Source organism: Vidua chalybeata, chromosome 1, assembly GCF_026979565.1.
Source record: "Vidua chalybeata isolate OUT-0048 chromosome 1, bVidCha1 merged haplotype, whole genome shotgun sequence".
Classification (NCBI taxonomy): Eukaryota; Metazoa; Chordata; class Aves; order Passeriformes; family Viduidae; genus Vidua; species Vidua chalybeata.
The window spans coordinates 18,177,222-18,200,391 of NC_071530.1; the positions used below are offsets into that span (position 1 = coordinate 18,177,222).

Sequence of the window (23,170 nt, forward strand, 5' to 3'; positions counted from 1 at the left end):
TTAATCTAGGTTAAGAAACTTTGTTCTTGTATTAAAAAATTTTAAAACAGTTGCTGCATTAAATTAAAAACTGATCTGGCTGTTTTTTCTTAAAAGGGGGAACACAACTGATGATCAGTTGGCATGAATCAAAATTGCATTTGAGTGATGGAAAAACTTTAAAACCATTTTAACCACTTACAAAGACTATAAATTATCAAAGGGAAAGAGACTATTATTTTGCTTTGTTCTCTTGGATGTTACAAGTACGTATGGATCTCTGATTGAAGATTACTTTTTAAAGTGTCAAAATAATTCCAGAAGACAGAGCATTAAGTAATGAGAGATTCTGCCTTGATAGGGTAAATTATGTATTTTTGTTAGTATTTTCTTGTTTAATTGAAAAAGAATTCTTCTAATATTCATGGGAGACTACTTGAGAACATTAACTGTTTCTAGTAGAAAAGAAAAAAATGATTAGAAAACAGATATTGTAAAGTCCCTCACTAAGCTAATTTTAATTTCTGCAATCCCCCTCAACTTTAGACAGTGTAAAGGTTATTCTACAGAAAGATTTCTACTCCCTCTGCCCCTCCCCACCCTGTTCCCCCCTGCCCAACTAATCGGGTGGGGGGGAACCCTGTTTTTCTTCAGGGTTGCTTCTCAAGTCAGTTGACATACTTTGTTATCTTGGAAGATCCAAGAGTAGAGTTCTGTTAGAAGAATTACATGGTTAGCTTCTGTAAATGGAAAAAATTATGAAAGATTCACAGGCCTGCAGCTCAGCTAACAACCCCCAGCAATCTGTAGAAAAATAGGATCTACTACTGTTATAAATGCTTCTGCTGCTGTTGCTTTGGGAGGAGGGACTTTTCTTACTGTGCTCCAACACATCTGTTCTTGCTTAAAGTTATTGCTGAATCCTACATCTGGATTCTGCTAAGCAAAAGAGGAAAACTGGGTTCTTGCCCAGTAAAGTACAATTGCTCATACCAGAGGGCACCAATGTCCCAGTGTACCTTATGAGCCTTCTACTGGGAATGAGGGAGAGCACAACTGACCTCCCTTCAAGTTCTAGTACTCGGTGTAGTAAGAAATAGGCTCAGATCTGACTTTTCCTGTCTGCAGGAGCAGTTTGTAGAGATTCTCTGTACAGGACAAAGAATTCTTAAAGAACTTTTAGCAGATGGTTCTGTAAGTTCTTTTTAATTTACCTAACTTGATGTTTTTCTAAGCACTTTTCTGTATAAAAGCATGAAATCTAAATTAATGAGAATTCTTGCTTTTAAGCAATTTCCCTAATAACAAACCATATGCAGTTGTATCATATGAACGTGATAAGGCTGTTAAGGAGACTTTTCAGTATCTCGCAGAGCTTTCTATGCAGAAGGGTTTGTAGTCTAGACTCATAACAAGGCATCAGGAAAAAATGCAAATTCTAGGCTTGTTTTTTAGATGTCAGCCTTCAATATAATTTTCTTTTGAGGTATTTAAACTTCAGATCATCAAAATTCTTAATCAATCTCTAAACATTTTTGTTCATTTTACATTACTTATGCAGTCCTAAGACATCATCTTAAGAACTTAAAACATACTTTGCAATCCAAGATGATGTTTCTTCAGACAAACAAGTATTAATTGGTGCTCTCAGCTGGTGCTTCTGCACTAAAATTCATGGTTTTATTTCTTGGCCCTTGGTTTGGGAAAGAATAAGCCACCCTCAGTATCAAACTACAGACAGCAAGGTCAGCAACCTTGCAACAACCTATGTTAGGAGTTGGAGTTTATCCCTAAGACAATCTCTTCAATTAATTCCGTAAAATTATCAAAGCAAGAACTGTCTTGTAAAGAAAATACCAATGCTAGTCATTTTATTTTAGCATGGTAAGTCTGTCAGTGCATGAAAAGTTCCTGATCTCTCAGATGAGATTCCTATAGCAGAGTATACAGTTTGTGGATCCCAAGTGGACATTGACACAAAGACATTCAGATCTGCTGACATCTTGTTTAATGTGAGTATAGGCTGTGGTGGTAGTAAAGTGTTGAACCAGCTGTAGTTACAAAACCTGTGCTGTTTGTAACCTTTCCAGCACATAAAAAATGAAGTTTTCAGTCTAAATCTAATCTTCTAAGATTTAGTGGTCTAAGTGTCAGCCCAAATAATAATTTAGTGATGGTGGGAGTTAACCTTAGTAAATATAGCAACAGAAATTCTAACTTGTGGTTTCTCTCAGTTTTCCCTAGAAAAGATTTAATTTGCCTTGCTTTTGGCTGTTCCTTGCCTAAACTGAGTATCATTCACAACCAGGCATTCAAACTGGAAAATAGTAATTTAGCATGTGCTGGCAACATCCAAAGAACAAACTGATAGGTACTCCTGAGTTCTTACAGATATTGAAAGGAAGGCATTAAGCCAAGCTTTGCAGGGCTAAAGGGAAAAGGCTCCCAGAAAAAGAGCCCTAACTCTTTCCAAAGCAAGTGCATGCCTTAAGCTGACAGCTCCAAATCCAGATCTATGGTCTCAATAGGATAGCTTGATTTAGGAAAGACCCTCATGTTTTATTCATGAACTCTTATTCAACAAAGTTAAAGAACCCATAACCTTTCTCCTGGAAGGATAGCTCAATGCAAAAAATAAGTTTTTCACATCTTTCTCCATAGTAATCACTCCCTGAATACAGTTTCTTTATAAATGTTTGTAGGTGTTTGGAGTGTCTGCATCCACATCTTAACAAGATCATAGAAGGAACTCTGTATTTTTGATGGGTGCAGCACAGGACTAGTGGTGTCCTGTTTTCATCTTTTGGGGGTCCCATGGCATTCACCATGGGCCTTTTGAGAGCCATGCTTATGAGCTGAAAAGAAATCATCATGCAAAATTGTCCATGTATCTGGTGAAGGCAGGGAAGGCTACACCCCCTGAATGTGCTTGTAGCATGTTACTGATAGGTCAGGTATGCTTTTCTCCATGTCAGACTCCTTATAGACCTTCCAGTGTCAGAGATTAGTGTTGCCTGGTCATGCTTCTGCAACAGGGTTTCCAGATAAGCACCTGCTTAATGGCAAGAACATTGTGTCCATGTAAAATAGACCCAAAAGTCACCCCTACCTGTCCCTGTGTGACCACCCAGATATCTCTGGGTTTGGTGCTTCTGTTTTATAAAAAAATCCAGTGCTTTGCCATCCTTCCTTCTACAAGTCACTGGCAAAACATTGTCCTGAAAATCATCTCAGGAGTGGGCTACTTGTTTCAAATTATAGCAAATAACCTTGGAGCATCTATGTCAGTTGTATGACACTGTCTCTCTGATGTCCTTCTTAATCAGTAATCCTGGTCTAATTTCATTATCCTTGATTTCTAAGTCTTGTAAAAAAAAAGGTTGAGGGAAGCTCCAGGTTTGTCTTGTTGGGAAGCTGTGCCTGGTCCAGAGAGCAGCACTGTGACTTCTGCTGCAGAAGAACAGCCAAGACCATGTGTACATCATCCTCCAACAGCCATGAGCTACTGTCAGGCTTTTCCACTGACCTATGATTTCAGTCACTGCAGAGCATCATCTGTGCACCTGTTTTTGCCTATTTGCTCATGCAAAGCTTGGCCAGAGGCACTCTTACATAGTCTGGGATGTGATCTTATTTGTCTTTAAGGTACGTTGAGCTTGTAAAGCTCATTTTAGTTTTCCACAGCTTTTGGATGAGATCACAGCGCCAGAAACCATTGTTTGCCTTTGTCCAGACGTCATGAAATCGGGAAGATTTAAATCAATGAGAAGCTGTTAAGCCAGTCACTTTGAAAGATTACTGTTCTTCTAAAGCTCTCCATGCTTTACCACCAGATTTTTCCTATTGCCCTTTTTCTCTTCCTTAGGAAAAGGTCTGACTCAATGGCAATTTTTATTAGGATCCCTTTTTAAATTAGTTACACAGAGTATTTGTATTACATCCAACACATAGTTCATGTGTTCAAAGTTTCTAAAATACGATCTTGTCTGCTAAAGTAGCAGTTAGAAAACAATGACATTTACATTAGGCGTGCAAGAGATTAGAATGAGCTAATTAAATTGACCTTTAAATCTCTCCACCCTCTTGGAAACTGGGGCTAATCCTTGGCCTCCCACTGTGGAGATAAAAATTCATGCTGTGAACATTTTAAGCAAAGTGGGAAGAGAAGAAGAGCCTCACCAGCAGTTTGTCTTTGAAAAGGGGAGCAATGGTTTGCCAGTTATAAATATAGCTTGCAGTTATGATGTGAGATGGGGAACAAGTTCTTCCTGTACTTCAGTGGCTTTGCTCCATGTATTTTCTTCACAAAAATAGTTTCAATTAGATAAAATAGCTCCAAACAAGCTTAACTTGTTACTCTTAGAAATAGTGAAAGCCTCTCTGGAAATTAGCTTAGTTTTTTTGATATCTACTAGTGGTGTAACTAATATAAGTCATATCATTGTTATTTAATTACAGTAATTTGCTATTTTTATTGACCAATGCGTAAGGTAAAAATTGACTTCCAAAGGATAAAGCATTAGATAGTGTTTTAGCTGGCTTCTAAGGATGCTTGAGGATGCTTCTTACAAATTATTTGCTGTGATATTTTGTGTCTTGGATTTTTAAAATACTAATTATTGTAGAGCTTTATAATTTAAAAAAACCCAAAAATTATATAAATAATGGATAATTAAATAACAGTCAAAATTTAATTGTCAACAAGCAATTGACATTTCATGTAGTGAAATCTTGCAGAGGATGCAGAATCCGTTCAAATGTTGAAGCAGAATAAAGTCAAATATTTTGGACAAAACCCACTTTGACCTGGCATTCTGAGCCTGTCCAAACAAGATCCTTTTAATATGGTGAGATGAATACTTATATGATTAAAAAAGGAGTGCAGAACTACAGAGATGAGGGCTTTGTTCAGGGAGGTGGTAGCTCTGAGAAGGAGCAAGAGGTCAAAGAGGACAAGAGTTTAGCACTAGGGGGACTTCAGACTAGGAGTAACTGCACCCTAGGGTGGATAAATTAGAAGGCATAAAAAGAAGTTACGGAAGAGTTCTAACTTCTTTTTGACGTTTGTTTTATACCTGAAGCTAATAGTATATATAGTTTTGATGCTAGTAGTCTTTAAGAAAAGAAGTTGAAATTTGGATGTAGGAAAAAATACTGGAAAAGTGTCAAAGGAATTTAAGGACATAGAGAATGTCATTTAGGAGTGACAGAGTCTGACCTGCTGCACTTGCAAAGATTAGAGTTAAGAAGTAAGTAGTACATGAGTATCTTTGCAGAAAAAGAATACTAGGTACTTCAGGAAAAAAATAAATATGAATGACCAAAGAAGGAAGTAGTTAAAATTCAAAATGAAACTCACCTTCCAGCAACACAAATGGCTAAATACTAGAAAAACTGTTGTGATGGATCTTGGTCTTTTGAAGGTAGAAAAAATCAGGACTGCCTTTCTGGAACTTACCTAGTCCAAAAGTAGAGATTGACGTTCCCTTTAGCAAGTGCTGGGTGAAATGAAATAGCTTCTGATGGAGGTAGTTCTGTTGGATTCTAGTTTATGAAATTTTGTTGAAATCTCCAGAAGAAGCTCCTGTGAATGTCAAAAGAACTGTGGATCAGGTCCTAAAAGCACCTACGGAAAAAAAAAACCTTTTTCCTTACCTGATAGATATTTGTTGTAGGAAATAAAACTCTCTGCAGATTTCTGAGAGTTTGGGAAAGAGGAGAGGGAGTGGGTTCATAGTAAAATTAAACAACCTTTCAGGTAATTTGCTAAAGAATATGTTGTTCTTGGGTGAAATGATGATAGGTAATTTAGGTGTGCTGATTAACTTATTTTTCTCAAGAACTCTCTGGGAAGTTATGTACTAGTAAATGGTGTGGCTTTTGGTAATTTATCTTTAAAGCTTTTTCTTTTTTTTTTTTTACTTTATTATTTTATCAGAAATTAATTCTGTGTATGGGACAAATTCTTTGTGATTTGTAGTTTCTCAGCAATGAAGATGAAATTAATATTTCTAGTCAGTGCAGTATGGCTGATTTGTTTTTTTTTTTTTAAATATTCATTTATGTAAGGGCACTTTAAGCTTCCAGACAGTGACTTGCCAGAGGGAAACTATTTGAGAAAGACAGGAATATATGGAGAAATTTATCTATTAGAGGTATCTGTGAGCTTGGCATGTTAAATATGTCTTCAGTTATATAAGTAATTACACAAGTAATTTGGTGTAGTCTTGGAGTGACCTCATGAAAGTATTCACACTTTAAAAGTACAAAACCTTTTCTTTCTCCTGAGACCAAAAAACCAGCAGGCACAAGATTAAAACTTCACAAATGAGAAGTGAATGGGGAATTGGCAGAACACGCACACTCGGAGCAGGAGACTTGCAGTGAGTTGCTAAGTGAAGCTGTTAAGTGGAACAGGGTATGCATGGCTGACAGATGTTTTAATTGTGCCAGAGATCCAAGGCACACTGTGGAAGAGTTGGAGAAGGCTGGGAAAATCTGAAGGGTACAGGGCAGTCTGACCCTTACTTCTTTGAATTTTGAGCTCACTAATGCTATTGTATAAGCAGCTGATTTTTATTAAGTTAATGGGGCTAATGCCTCCAACCTTATACAGCTAGAGACATGCTCTGCTGGCTCCTGGCACAGTAGGGAGGAGCTGTGTCGTAGCAGTAAGTGATGGTAAAAGGATTGCTACAGCATCAAACCCGTGTCTCTTGGAGGGTAAGACTTGGGCATTTTTTGTCTCCATCTGAAGGATATCCTCCGTGTTCTGGCTTTGTGGCTCACAGATCTGTCTGTGCTAAGTGAGGAGTGGCTCATTTCCCATCTGTTCATATTCCACTTAGACTTCCCCTAATTAAAAAGCAGAGCCAGAGGGAATTCAATCTGGTATTTGCCATGATCTCTCTCTCTCTGTGTCTCTCTTTTCCCCCTCCCTCAACCCTGTTTATATTTTCCTTTTGGAAAAGGGAGATGCTTATGTTTCATTATTTATTTCCTCCCTAGTCCACTAGAGATGCCTCACTTAAGACGGAGCTATTTCTGCCAGGGACCCCAGTGGGTCTCTCTTAACTGAGTTTCCTGCTGGATTCAAGCAGAGGAAAAGGCCTACAACTGCTCTCTTTAGACAGGTTCAATCAGCTTTGCTTCCAAGGAATTTGTGCACAGATGTCTACAGTGCAACTTATCTTTCTTACTTTTCATGCAAGTCATCACTGAAATTTATCTGTGTGTTCTGGCAAAAGCTGTCTGGATCCCAGAAGCTACCATTTATCTCTCAAAACTGCATTCAGCAGTAAGAGAGGAGTCTATACAATGTGACCAATAGCTGTCTGAACAACAGGACTGTACAGTTCAAATAAATGTGTATTTTTAGTCGGTCTAATGAGCATGACTGCATAACTTTATTATTGTCTGCCTTAAAATAAAGTTCTTAAAAACTTGACTTAAAAACTTTCACAAGATAATCCCAGAATAAGTTTAACTTGTTAACTTATCTGGATATATCTAAAGTCTAACATAAAAGTGAAATTTGATACCACATGTGGTGTTTCTGATATTTCTTACTAGTTATAGGTTTTCTAATGTCTGAACTTCAAAGTGGCTTAAGTGCAGGACCTTCTTGGCCATTTAGTGTCTTAACTTAGAAAAAAAAAACCAAAACATTTTCTAATGAAGAATCTCTTTAATTCCAAAACACGTACTTTTAACTTAGTTAATATTAGGTTTTTTTATTGTGTTAATGCTTGTAGTGCTAATGTTAGGATTTGGCTCAGTGAGATGCATCAAAAGGGAAAAATCGTGGTGGATTTAAAAAGCCATTTAGTTTCCTCTTTGAAGACCCTAAAATCTCCTAGTTTGATCCTTTCAGTGAAGTTGTTTCTTGATCTTACTTGTTAATGATGATTTGCCAGTGAAGCCAATTCTCATTATCTCTCTACTTAAAGATTTGTTGTTATGATCACCAGGCAACAGTAGATGTGTTTTACTGAAGACTTCTTTAGATTTCTATATATTTTATAGATTTCTATCTATAAACTAGTATAACTAGTATAGTTGAAAGACAGGGTGTTTTGCAAGGTACCGGGAAGGTTTACTTTAGAAGGAATTTGAACTTTTCTCTATTCACAGAAGGGAGAATTAACCATTGCAAATAAAATCCTCTACTGACAAAACTCAACTATGTATTTATCAACACAAGAAAGTGGCAAATACTAGTAATCTGCACAATATCATATTATTAGATTTATTTTTTCTGCTTTTTAAACCACACTTATTTAACAAATTTGGGCAAGTATCAAAAGAAAACATACAAAATAGTAATATTAAATGTCTTCTATGTTCCACGTGCTTTTAAAGTTCAGAGTAACTACATTCTGTATCTGAAACGTGCATTGTATTGAGAGAGCTATCACAAGAGTGGGGAGTTAGTCTCAAAGACTTTAATTAAAGGTTTAAGTAGAGATTGTTTTTTATTTAAGCATGTTTAATGTTTAAACATTTGCTCTTAATTTATTAGTAGAGTCATAGTATTGTAGAGAGGGCACTTGTGTTACCTGTGCATGTATGGAAAGATGCTGCTTAGCATAAAGTTGGTTGGTTTATTCTGACAAATTAATATGCATGTCGTAAAATGATAGCTATGTGCATTCTTAATTAATCTTGATATAGATAACTACTAATAAAATAACCATCTACTAAAAAATAAATGCATCACTATTTGTAACCCATTAAAACATTAAGAAAAAGTGCAGCTAAATAATTATCCAGAGATACATTATATTTTCTTGTTAGCAACATTTTTGGTATGATAGTTGTATTTGCAAATTGATTTTCATTACAGTTAGCAATCAGGCAGAATAAATTTTCATTAGGGGAAGAAAAAGCTACTGCTGGAAAAGCAGAGATCTGTTTAGATGAAGGCAACCTCAGGCCATTTCCTCTTGTCCTTTTGCTTATTACCTGGGAGAAGAGACTGTCTCCCACCTGGCTGCACCCTCCTTTCAGGCAGTTGTAGAGAGTGATAAGGTCACCCCTGAGCCTCCTCTTCTCCAGGCTAAACATCCCCAGCTCTGTCAGCTGCTCCTCATCAGATTTGTGCTCCAGACCCTTCCCCAGTTCCATTGCCTTTCTCTGGACTCTCCAGCACCTCAATGTCCTTTTAGAATTGAGGAGCCCAGAATTGAACCCAGGATTTGAGGTGTGGCCTCACCAGTGCTGAGTACAGGGTTATGGTCACTGTGCTGGTGCTGCTGGCCACACTGGTGCTGATCCAGGCCAGGATGCCATTGGCCTTTTGGCCACCTGGGCACTCTCTGGCTCATGTTCAGCTGCTGTTGACCAGCACCCCCAGGACCTTTTCCTCCAGGCATCTTTCGTGCCACTCTGCCCCAGCCTGTAGCTGCAGGGGTTGTTGTGACCCAAGGGCAGGAGCAGGCCCAGCACTTGGCCTTGCTGAACCTCAGAGCTCTGGCCTCTCCCCATCAGTGCAGCCTGTCCAGTTCCCCCTGCAGAGCCTTCAGCAGCTCAACACTCCCACCCAGCTCGGTGTGTCTGCAGACTGACTGAGGGTGCCCTGGATCCCCTCATGTGGATCATTGATACAGATTTAAACAGAGCTGGTGCCAGCCCTGAGCCCTGGGGAGCTCTGCTGGATGTGATTCCATTCACCAACACCCTCTGGGCCCGGCCATGCCAACGGGTTCCTACGCATCCAACAGAGCAAGCCACGAGCAGCCAGTTCCTGCAGGAGATGCTGTGGGAAACGGTGCCAAAGGCTTTCCTGAGGTCCAGGTAGGCACATCCACAGCCTTTCACCCACCCACTAAGTGGGTCATCTTATCATAGAAAGGAGATCAGGTCAGTCAAGCAGGACCTGCCTTTCACAAACCTGCGCTGGCTGGGCCTGATCCCCTGGTTGTCCTGTACCTGCCGTGTGATGGCACTCAAGAGGATCTGCTCCGTGACCTTCCCTGGCACCAAGGTCAGACTGACAGACCCTGGATCTCCCTTCTGGGTCTTCTTATAGATGGGCATCACATTTTCTAGTATCTAGTCAACTAGCATCTCTTTTATACCCCAAGTACAACCCAGGCTTGTATTTCACTCAAATATGAAAATCTTTCCATGAAGGATAATAAAATACACCTTAAGAGTACTTGAAACTTTGAGTTCATGTACTTCACATTTTCCTTCTCCTGCTTCAGATGTTCAGTAGCCAACTAGCTAATACCCTCTTTTGCAGCTTTTTATAGCTAAATAACTTAAGTCTCCTGCTAGGTTAATTGCTTTCAAGGTTTATATTATATGGATTACAGTCTGAAGACCAGAGTTCTGTGGGAAAAATATATTCAGAATACTGTGGTTACTGCTTTATTGCAATAGTTAACCTCAGAATAATGTACCCTTTTCTGCTGGGAACAATAACAAGTAATTACTCAGTAGCCTTTATTATTACTGAATTATAGCTGAATAACTTAGCAATAGTTTAATTCATTGTGTACACTAATGGTTACCCATGCATTCACTTCTTTTTAAAATTAAAAATAATTATTACATTACATCATATTTTCAGTTTGTGATGAAGGCAACTGAATTTGTACTTCTTTTTTGATTTTAACTTCTATTATCAGCTCTTCATCTGAGCTATTAAATATAGGCCTGGAAACAAAATCAATTTCTGACTGTAGAGCACAAAGGGTTTCTACCACTACCTCCACAATTCGATTTGAAAATTAGTGGAGTACTGGTATCAAGTGTAGCATTAAGAAAATTTAATCAGTTTATAATACTTGTTTCCTTGAATAGACTTCAGTACATTAAGACTTTTCAGTGATGGAGTGGTGGGAAATCAATTTCAATAACAGACAGAGAAAACTGCTGTAATACTTGAATTCTCTACTGTCTTCAATACCGTGTGAGGTGATGGTGTATCAGGACTTTATATTTGTTAAAATTGACTGTCCAAAAGCCAGTGTAGAGAAGGAACTGCAGTATCTGCAGTGGTGTCCCTACAGCTCTCTTCTGATTAGTCTAGAAAAAATGTTGATTTATAAAGCTTAAAGAAGCACCCATATCCTTTCATTCATTACTGAGTAGAGAGGATAATAGAGAAATATGTCACTTTTTATCATAGACATCAGTAATTATTCTGGTTCATTGTACAAACCTAGAAATATATAGAAGGAAGTGCAAAAGATTTATTTCTCCTACATGTCATAATTAAGGTTTTCATTCTAATAAGCGCTTGTAGAGCTGTGTGCTTTTAGATGATTTACTGCTATTCCTGCTAGTCCTGAGTATTTCTGTTGAACTAAGTAACCTTGTGGGAAAATGGTTTTATTTAATGTTAAATTGATTTCAGAAAGCACCCCACAGTTGGGATAAATTAAACAATGCTTGAAGGCCTATTGAAACCAATGGATCTACAAAATACAGAGACATAATTGTATGTGTTCAAGTGTCTTCTTAAACTGGGGGCTATAGTTACCCCAATTTTTTGGTTGAGGTTATTACTTCATAATAATTACTGACCTTCTGTCGCAGTGGTTGAGTCTGCATGTCTAGCTCCTGCTGAAGTCCATAGAGTGTGTAAACAGATTTACCAATGGTTAAAACCTCCAAATAAAACATAGGTCTTGCAAAATAAGATTGTGTGGGTTTGGTACCTGAATCTGGTAGATGAAGTGTATTGGTAATTACTCTCTCAGAGCATCATTGTTCTTCTAGTGCAAATTTGTTTTGTGACTTAGTTCATGGTGCCTTACCACACCACACAAACATTCATTCTGTAACTGCTGGGGCTGAAGTTTTGCTGTTTAGGAATCTGCAATGTTTGCATTTATATATAAAATTTTATTTAAATTATCTTTAAAAATAAAATGGCTTTTCACCTAGCAGGGAGAGCATTATGCTGTGGGAATGTGGAAAGAAGGGAGGTATATTTCAATTTAACAAGAGCTGTTTGTGCAGCATGGTACAATGAGGAAGGATAACAGGAGCTGGGGTTTTCTGCTAGGAGTAGGGCTAACCAGATGGTTACTGCAAGTGTGTTTCATAAACATAGAAGTGTTCCAGTAGTCTGTCATTACCTTGTTTAACCTTTTCAGAGTATGTCCATACTTACGGAAATACAGAAGGAGCCCAAAACATAATTGTTTTCTCATGGCTGTGTTGCTGCTACTACTTTTTTGGGTTTTTTTTTTTTGTTTGTTTGTTTGTTTTTTATAGTGCAATTCAAGTATATAACAATTGGCATAAGTTCTTATTGGTAAAGAAGGATATTTCCAGGCAAAAATGTTGTTATACTTAGTCTGTTTTTTCTTGGTTTTGTTTTTATAAGTGTAAAGAAATCTAACCTAAATACTACTTATTATCTGAAAAAAGCAGAAGACTTCTCTTGCTTCTGTTGAAGCATTAGTAATTTTAAACTTCACTCTGAAAATAGTCCTTAATTTTTCTTCTAAATGCTATACAGCCATTAACTAATTTTCTCCTCTTGAGACAGTATGGAGGTAGGCTTACTCTACAAAAGGAGGTATTGTACAATATTATTTGCTTAACTCTAGCTATGAAATCATTGGAGTAGCTCTGGTGCTAGAACTCAGAAATGTAACTCTGATCTTGATCGTGTTCTAGGTCAAACTGTCTCAAGAGCAAATCCTGCTAATGTTAAGTGAAACTCTAACTATGGATGAATAGTCTCTTTATAATTATTATGGTGTAATGCAGTGTTCCTTCTGGATTTTTAATTACTCTGTTTTCTTCCCCAAAGCTGATAATACATGTGTACCATTGTCCAATAAATTCTCATTCAGTGTTGAGGATGTGTTTTGAACCACTGATGAGCAATACCTTCCTCCTCAAACATGCTTTTCTTAATATTTTTGAAGTGTTTTCTCAAGATAATGTAGTCTGTGAATACATGCTTTTCAGAATTCAGCTTGGTGCAGATATATTGAAAAGTATTTTAAAATAAGTGTAAATTGTTTATATGTGCTCTAAATAAAAGTTACATGCTTTTGTCTGACTTGATGCTTTTTTTGTTTTAAATCAATTGACAGAATTCATTGACAAGAAGTGCACCCCTTGCCAATGATTCCCAAGCACGCAGTGGTGCCCGCTTTCATACGTCTTATGACAAAAGATACATCATCAAAACTATAACAAGTGAAGATGTAGCAGAAATGCACAACATACTCAAGAAGTACCATCAGGTAATAAATGAACTCTGCCAAGGTGTGGGAGGTCTTCTTAAATATCAGAATGCCAATCTTTTTTAGAGGCTTAAAAGTTTTAAATTAATAATTATGGAAAAAGAGTCACTTCAGACTTTTTCCCTTTTGCATCAGCAACTTACTGTTTGTCTGTAATTCACAAGGATGGACTTTTCTAAATATCTACACTAGCGTTTCATAAAAAAGATTTGCCTACATGATAGAGGTAACTTGGAGGCTATGAGGTCTTTTGCCTTACTAAGAAGGTGGCCTTTCTTTTGGCTAGTGGACTCCCAGGCTTGAAGGTATTTTATTGTGGGCTTGCTTGAAGATGTCTGTGTACATGTGTATGAATGCTGCAGGTGACTTTCTCTTTCTAGTCTGGTTTGTGAATGTTCTGTGTTTCAGAACAGATTTCATAGGTTTTAAGTTATATTATATAAGAAATTAAAAAATGGATATGATCAATGTAAAAATCTTACTATGAAAAAAATTTGTTTCGATAATACGAATTTTCATACACAACGGTAAAGTTAAAAGTGAACAGCAGAGATCCCTCAAATCGGCCTTGATAGCTGCCATACTGTGCTGGTGCACAGTTTGTCTGGCGGGCAATGAGAGGAGCAGAACCTGGGAATTACAAAAGGCTTTACTAAAATCAGTGCTAGTTTTCTTAGCCCTACAGCTGTTTGAATAAGTTCTAGAGCTACAGAAGTCAGAAAAGCCTCTAAAAAATCACCTAAAATATGCTACGCAACAGGAAGGGGTTTTTGTCCCTCTTTCCATCTTCCCTCTCCTTTCTGTGTGTTGGAATTCCAGGTAAAGACTTAAGGACATTTGGGGTTGGGCTTTTTTATTGTTGTTTAGGTGGTTTATTTGTTGTTATGCAATCTTCTTGTTTGTAGTAGGTTGTTGGTTTTTTTTTTTTTAATACATGACTTTTGTAAAACCAGCTTTAATTTCTGAGGTGGGAGGCCAAAGCATTCTTTCAGGATACTTGGAACTGAAGGTATTGCCAGCCATCTTTGTAAATCTCAAAGGGAGATCTCTGAAGGCCTTCCAAGCCCAGAGTAACTTGGGAAGCCTTCAGGATGTTAGGTGTGAACTCTTTTCTCTCTTCCTGTGGTGTTCTGTGTTTAAATAACATGTAGGACCATTGTGTGTTTGTTTTAATGTGAATAAATACTACTATCAAAAAAATTCCTAAGGTATCTCCTAATGACAGTTTTACCAAAGAAAATTTTAAACCTAATTTAAATCTAATTGTATTTTGGGGGTTATTTTTATATAAATTTTCCAACTTAGTATTTTAGTTTTGATCTGAAAGAGTTTGATCTCTGAAGCTGTACAGCAGAATTGAAGTTTTATTCTGTTTCATATTTGGCATTAGAAGCTAGTATTAATGATACAGATTTTGGGATTTAAGTAATTTTGCTTTTCAAAACAGTAATTTTCAAGAGTATCAATGAAGACAGTGCTAACATTAATGAATTTAATAATTTGGAATATTTTTTATTAATGCTTTCCAACATCAGAGTTCATATTAGGCTAGGTTACAAAGAATAATGATCTGAAATTTATCTCTACCAGGCACCTAATTTCAATTTATGCTGGTAAATCTTTCATATAAAATAGCTTTCACTGATGCCTCCAAGAGATTCATAATGATACAACTTGTATTTCTTTTTGTCTTAGAACTTGAAAGCACTGTACAAAACTAAGTACAGAAGCACTCAAGTACAAAGACAATTTAATAATTGGATTTTTTTATTTAAATAAATTCATTTCAGAATCTTCAGCAATGTACTGAACAAGATCTAAATTAAATCCACTAGCTCTAATGACAGTTGACACTGTGTCCTCTGTGCTGCTGCCAGAAGTTGAATGCTTGGGATCACTGGATACAGCAGCTTGTCCTCCCATTTCTCTAGATGTTTTTCAGGCATGTGCAAAGCTTATCTTCACTTGCTTTTCAAAGTCTAGCAAACCCATTGTCCTGGTGGAAAGGTATTAATTATTCCCTTGACCAAATTGTCCCACACAGTTTGGCCTTCTGCTAGCAAACAGTGCAGTGCCAGATACCATCCGCTGGCACTTGAGCTCATTAATGGTCCTACTGTGGTTTTGATTTGGGCCAGCTTATTGTCTCCCAAATAATTCTGGGCAAGAATAAAGGTGTTCATTAAGATATTCCTACTTAGGAGTTTGAATGTAAGCATCCTTTTTTTTTTTTAGAGGGGAGGTTAATAATTTAGATGTGAGTTATTCCATTCCAGCTGGAACTGATGCCTGAGGACACTCCAAGACCTGTCTATTTCACTGGTGTGGATGTAACTTTATGGTTCTGTAGGATGGCACAGTTGCAGTAACATAAGACTTTTCAGATGCTGTCCTGGTACTCTTGTATAAATTTTTGTCAATAAAACAAGTTCTCATTAGTTCAGTTTTATTTTGGCATACTCTCTTCTGCCAACAGAGGAATTGTCAAGCTCCCTCTATTGATTTTCATACCTTACTGTCCAATATCTTTCTTGCTTGTTAATAATAATTATACACTAGAGTGCCAAATATGGGATTTCTAGGGAGAAGTCTGCTTGTTAGCGTTTCTCCAGTTTCAGTTCTCTGATTGTCAGCAGCACTCACTACACATGTGAAAATTCCTGGCTAAGCTGTGTTTCACGGCCTGAGTGTGATTGGGAAAGGTTTGGAAGTTCCAGTGGCACAACCCTGCAGCATACCCTGTGCCAGTCTGCCCTGAGAGCAGAGCTGTATTTGAAGGGTTCAGCCTTCTGAGAAAAGGGAGTGTGTATACCCAGTTGGGTAGTACAGGGATCATCCTGGAAAGGACAGCCTTTTTCAGGTGCATGAAGTCTTGGGAGGTGATTTGTGTGAATTTTTGGCTTCTTCTCCCTTGTTCCCCCAAAGGAGCTGAGTTATGTGTTATGAAGTTATGAAGTCATCTGTCCATTAAGAACTGTGTCTTTTAAACCATTATCTTGCAAACTCTTTCAAATGCCCAAGAAGGTAGTAAGTATCTTCCATTCCTGCTCACATAAGTATGAGTGAAATTCATGCCATTTATGACAGACAATCTCTTTAGGGTTTTGTTTTTTCCCCTCTGCAAATTCATTTCATGTTTCTTTCCCAGTTTGAAACTTTGAATGAGTTTCATTTAAACCATAATATTTACTCACCTGTTTCCTTATTAAGGCTAATAGCACAAAGCTGATAGAAATCATTCTAGACCTTGAAAGCACCTCTGCCCTTGCTTAGGGACCAAGCCAGCCTTATCAAATATTTTTCCAAGACTACTTGAACTCCTTAATAATAAATACCAGAGGAGACATCTATCTTGAAACAAAGAATGCCAGAGAGGGAACCATCACATCACAAGGCAGAAGTGTGAGACTCCTTTTGTCCTTCATTTACCAAAACAGTTTTGATTTCGGCATTTGCAAAAAACCTGTTGTTTCCTTGCACCTTTTTGAACTACAGAGCTACCAATGAGGCATCTGGGAGTTTGTATGGTTGGCAGAGAAATGTAGCACAGCAGCTTTTCCCATGAACCTCCAAAATCTGATGCCAAGTATTAGAATTTTTTTTGGGAAGTCACCAAAGGGTTAGATACGGACATGTACACTGCCATTGGTAAGTAGAAATGAAAAGTATTTTTTCAGCTGGACACCATGGATGTGTAAAGTTCACAAGCCCATGCCAGTTCCATTAGTCCTTCCTCTCTCCATCTGTCTGAAGGTGTCTGTTCTTTGGAGCTCAGAGGAACTGAGGTTTTAATTACAGTCTGTATGTGTAGGAGTTTACAAAAGAAGCAGGAAAAGTTCATAGCCTGTAGACACTTGTAAGTTTAAAAATCCCAAATCTAGATTGGTGTTTCTAAATCATCAAAGATCTGATCAAAGATAAATTCCAAGCCCAGGGCTACATGCTAGAAATGTGTAAATAACTGAAAATGAGCTGGGCTTGAAGGAGTGTTAGGAGTTATAAAAAACAGCATATATATGCTGTATATACGAGTTATAAAAACAGCATATATATGTGTATATAGTGATTCCAACTTAAAATTGTTGAACTGTGAATAATCTTGACAATTGTAAATTATACTTGCTATTAAAAATCATGAGTTTCCAAAATCATTTACCCTATGATGCCTTTTTAAGTGACAGTCAGGCCCACAACCTCACACAGATGGTGAAAGCTTCAGTCTAAACACTGACACATTCTGTCAACTCATCAGATGAGTCTGACACTTTTAGTATTGAGCAGAAACACTAGAGATAATTATTTTCTTTTCCAAAGTTAAAAGAAAAAAAAAAACTGAGCAAAACAAGCTATTAAGCAAACAGGAGGAATTACACTTTTCATCATGTTTAAAGCAGCAAAGCATCCTGTGTTTTTTGCCAAGACTATTAAAGACCATCCTGCATGGATTAGCCTTCGATCTACATTTGAAAGCCAAAATGGCCTAGAGCTAGGTTTTGAAGTGTTAGGTAAATACAAATATATGGCATGCTAGGTTCTTATGCTGTGACTAGCCATTCTAGCCAGTTTCCAACTACAGTAATAGTTTTTGGTACATAATTTGAAGTACTGCTTTTCTTCACATCCCGTGATAATTTGCAGTCAGTTTGGACTGCCTGTGTTATTGGTATATTGTCAGTTATGACTAGACCTCTTCTCACCACTCTTCAGTGTTACTCAGCTGAATGTCACTTACCAAATGCAGTAGAACCATTGATATCCTCAAATGGGTCAGACTTTCAAGTGTTAGGAAAACTACTGCTGTATGGGCTCATAGATGTAGTTGGGCCATTTAAAATTGTGCAAGTTAATCAAACATGTTTATATTAAGTAGTATTTGAGAGCAAAATCAAATATTAATTGGATATTCCTCCAAATCTAGTGTAATTGTGTTTTAAACATAGCCTCCTGACCCCAAGAACACGGACCAGAAAAATGGATTTAAAACCTACTGCTACCTTTGGCTTTGTTAAGGAAGAGTTCAGCATAGTCATCTGTGATACGTGTGTTGTCAGAATTTCACCCTGTGTTTAAGGAATGGGTAATACCCTGCTTCCTCCTTAAGGAAAATTTTCTATTTCATAATATATTCAAGTTATGTTTATATATATTTTTGATATATTGTCCTGTGCAAAATGTTTATGAATTTATATAAAATACAGAATATGTATTGTAGATATTACTGTGTTTGTAGCTATTTTCTAAATTACAAATGTTATTTTCAAGGGCAGAAATCAGTAACAGTTGAGTAAAAATCTGAAGGCAGATTTTATAGTATCTGAAATGTCAGAATCAAGACATTCTGCCCTTTCCAGTGACATTAACTTGCTTTAAATCTTAAATTGGTGTAAAAGAGGAGTCCTTACTCTTTGAGAATAGATGATGGGCAGGTTAGAAATTTTTTTAAATAAAATAAAGCAATTTTAGTGTCTCAGATAAACCAACACCTTTTAAATGTTTTCTTTTTCCTTAAAATTACTTCAGAAGGGATGACTTCTCATTGCCAACACCCAAGTAACTTTACTAGAGAAAAGAGAAGCCATCTCAAAGCAGGTGAACTGGAGAGAATTGTTAGCATACAAACCTTCCAGCATAAAGCTCCTAAAAGGGACTTGAGTGCAGGTCCCTTCTAGGTTTTCTGTAGGCAGCTGTCCCTGCTGAAGGCACAGTTCTCTTCCCTGCACAGGTAATTGTATGCAGAACTGACACCTATTGCACTGCCTGTTTGTCTCCCTGGCAACCAGCAGAAATAGTGGATAGTGGTAAAGGAGAGGGGGACTGCCCGTTTACCAGACACAGCAAACAGTGGAGTGATGGGGAAGTGAATGGGAAGAAAGGAAAGAATAGAATGAGCAAAAAGGGGGAAATGACAGACACAATAAAAGACAAAAGCAGAAAAATACTGCCTTAGCTGCTGGAGGGGAAAAAATATGAAATAAACAGGAAAGCAAATTAAAGGGAGGAAAATATAGGCAATAAGGTGAAAATGGGAGAAATTGCACCAGTGACAGAGTTCAGGGCTACAGAGGACCCAAGGAACAGCAGCAGATTGTTGTGTGGAATGTAGGAGAAAAATTTAAATCATAAATAGATAAATATTGAACTACAGAAACATTATAGTAGAATAAAAACAATTTTGTCAAAGAATTGATGGCAACATAGACTGGAGAATAGCCCAGAAAAGAAAGTGGGGACTAGGTGCCTAGGCATTTGCACTGGCATGGATGGGGTTGTCAAGCTGGTAGGTTGGTGAAGCAGAGCTGCATTAAAGTTTGTATCATCCTCCCTCCACCTCAGTACTTGCACAGGTTATCAGTGGCTTCCTCCCAACCCCCCCATCTCTGCTTTTGCTGCCTGAGTTTCATATGTATTGCAAAAAAGGAAAAAGGTAAAAAGGCAAAGCAAGGCAGTATAATGTAATGTTATTTAAACACAAACATGAATGAAGAAGGATGTAATGGTGTCCTTGACTCTGTATGTCCTCAGATAGTAAGAGGTGCAGATCTCTGGGAGGTTCGCAAAGAAATGCAGATGAAAAAAGCCTTTCAGCAGTTCCATGTGAGAATCCAGAGGCAGCACAGAACACAGCTTCTGCCCTGTGCTAAGATAACTGACAATGTAAAGCATCTTTGATCTGAATAAACAGGAGAGGCAGAAAAAAGAGACATAAGATGTATGTGTTCTCATCCAAACAGTCTGTGTTTCATCTGCATCCAACAGGCTCATTCTTCCTATAGAAGAGGTGACCCTAAAAATGGGAAACTCACTAGGGTGGTTGTCAGATGGAATTGCAGAGGGCTGATATGCAAAGGGACCACACAGACTAGGATTGTAACAAAAAAAACTACATTGAAAGTCTCCCCTGAAAGACATTTCATAGGTAAATAACTACACAAAATGGCAGAATGTTCCTGGCTGCACTGGCTCTGTTGAGGCCTGTGTTTCACCAGGCAGGTGTTTTCTATTTTTTATGTATAAGTTATTGATGTTGTGCACAGCGCTTTTCAGAAGAGATCAATCCACAGAGTGAGTCAGTTGTAACAATATGAGGTATGATGTTCCTGGTAACAGATCTGCAGCCTAGATAATCATGTGTGGTGATAACATTGAGATTACACTGCACTTAGAAGTAAAAATAACTGGCCATGTCTGAAACAATGTGAAGTGTAAGGCTGTGAATCACAAGGCTTGTATATAAAACCCTGTATATTTATTGATTACTTCTTTAAATGAAATTACTTTCTTACATGGCTTATTTGAAGAAAACAGCTTTATATGCCTTGAAAATCTGTAACTTTCTGGTGTATGCTGTAATTTGGCTAATTAATCCTTGCAGTGTCTCACATAAGTACCCAATGCATGATATTCTGTGAAATTATTAAGGTACAGGGAAAATGGCAATAAATGGAATATTTATAACTCTGAACAAGTTCTCAGTCTTTTTTGGGGGAGTGATTCCGCATGGCAATGCTTGTGCACAAAATTGGTGAAGGATATTTCTGGCTGAAGACAAGAGGATATAAAAGAAGTTGAGCACAAAAAATACTGTCTAGTCCTGCACAATGTCCAAAATGGTTTAAAATAATTATGTAACTTGCTGTTCAGTTTCTTTAGTGGAAGTATCCTGGTGAATGTATAGACTTGTCACGTAATTCTGCTTGAATTATCGAATGCTTGTGTTAATCATGATACCAAAATTTGTGAAAATAATATATAAAGGGGTAACAGAGAATGAGCATGTAGTGTATTTCTGAATTAAAGTTTGCCAAAGAGGGCTGTGAGAAATAGGAATGCTGACTTTTCACATGGAACGAAGATAGATATAATTCAGGATTTAATCTGCACCGATGTCAACTCATTCCGCAGATGATCTCCAAGTGGAGAAGGAGAAATGATAGAAACAGAAATTTTATTCTGTGTTTTTCCAAAAAGAGCCAAAGTAGTAAAAAGTAAAAATACTACTTTTCCAAAAAGTAGTATAACTTCTTTGCCAATAAATGGTATGCATTATGTTATCTTTTTATGTATCTGATGCCTTGCTAGCCTTATCATAGGGAAGCAAGAAGCTAATTAGATTGGTAAAGTTTTATTTTTACTAAGGAATCTTGAAGCTGTATTTATACAAAAATAAATGAGAAAATAGGCTCATAAAGAATTTCTTACTAATTTTCAACTTGAAGCATGGCATTCAAGAGAGCTCAGATATTCCCTTATTTGAAATGTGCTGCACAGCTGATAAAACATGTCAATATGCTGATACTACTTTACTGTGTTAATAATAATATTGTCCTCGTGCTGTGCACAAACATGAAAATTGTCTGAATTAACAAAAAAAAAAGATGGGGTGTTTATTACAACACTCATTTAAAAAATTGATTTTGTTGCTGCATATAAACACTTGTAAATGTATTAGCTGAGTATTACAGTTTTATTTAGCAAGTCTGCTTAGAAGAACTGTTTTAATGTGCTTTTTAGAAAAAAATTAAAGGAGTGAAGGTCTTTTTCTTTCACTGAAATTTAGCAGTCCTGTTAAGCATGTACTGGCTTATTTTCTAGGCTCACTTTTTTTTCCAGCTGTGAGTGGGAAACTTCAGGAAATCATTCCTAAAAAGTACCTTGAGGTGACTAAATTGCTACTTCCTTTATATCAAGATGGACAAATTGAAAATCTGCCAACCACAATCACCAGTGCAAGTCCTGCTGGACTCCCACCCAAACAGATGACACGTTTTGCCTCCTCTGTGATGCAGATATGGGGGATTGATAGTTTCAAAGGTAGGAAGTTCTAGACCAACCTTGTAGATGCTGAAAGCAAGTGGCATTCCTCCCTCTTTCCTTTGTCTCCCCATCAGGATAAGAAATACTGTCATAGGAAACATTGAAATAATTTTAGAGGCTTTTCTTTCAGTTGCAATGGCATGAGTGTCCACAGTCAGCAGCAAATGGAAATCAACTGTGCAGTACCTGGTTTGCTTTGAGAGAGTCTCTTAGAATGGGAGAGCACAGCCATGTCCCTTTTTATGAAGAGGAGCAATACTAGCAGAGCTTCTCATGTCTTGTGTTGCATGGTGGTAACACTGGCCTTCCAGAAGTCTTTGTTTGCACACTAAGATCATGAAACAACAGTGCTAACAAATGGCAAACCCTAACTTACAAACAAGACTGAAGCAACTCTCACTAGTGGCCTTTTTGTCCTTGTTGCATAGTACAGAGCAGTTTGCGAGAGGGTTGTGTAAGTAATGAATTTTATGATGTTACAGTGGATATGGTGCTCGTGCTCTGGTAATGGCATTGCCATTTTACAGATGGGTACACTTGGGACAGAAAGGTTAAAATTGGAGTGTTCGCAGTTGCTAGGGTTGAAGAGATAGTTTAAGTGTCACTACTATGGCAGTCGCAGCTGAGAGGAAGGGCAGGGGGTTACTAGTCTGGTACTCAAGATGCCTAGTTGGCATTCCTTTGCATGACACAAACTCTCTGTATGATGTCAGGTAGAGGTTCTGCATCGCAGATGCCCATATGGGAAATTTGAACAATAGTATTTATTTTAATTCAAATTCTGTAGTTAAAAGCTGTAAGATTAGGAATGGCTGGGTCTATTAAAGACTTGAGTAGCTAGAAATTCTGTGACACTGAATTCTTGTCGGAAGCTAGATTCATTTTCATCTTGTAGAACATAATCATCTTAAAGTAGAAGCCAGTTAATAAATGTTTCTGTAGGAACAACCCTTCTTACTTTCTATAAAGCTTTAAAAAAGTATTTACCTTTAGAATATATGCCAAGTACTTAACATTTATTTTTAAAAAAAAGTGTATTTTTGCTAGTATGGATTAGTACTTTTATGATTAGATCTTTAATGGAAATGGTGGTCAAAATAGGTTGTGTATCCTGTAATGTGTTATAACTCTTTTGTGATGTTGTTAACAGCCCAATGACT

The 23,170-nt window shown here is 37.4% G+C and overlaps 1 protein-coding gene across 3 annotated transcripts in view; it reads left to right on the plus strand.

Moving 5' to 3' along the window:
• Positions 1-23,170, plus strand: part of PIP4K2A (phosphatidylinositol-5-phosphate 4-kinase type 2 alpha) — a 108,039-nt gene that overhangs the window by 61,539 nt on the left and 23,330 nt on the right. For all 3 annotated transcript variants that reach the window (XM_053950854.1, XM_053950840.1, XM_053950847.1), the window contains exon 4: positions 13,044-13,196. In XM_053950854.1, the coding sequence (XP_053806829.1) occupies positions 13,044-13,196 (153 nt within the window). The remainder of the gene's footprint in view (positions 1-13,043; positions 13,197-23,170) is intronic.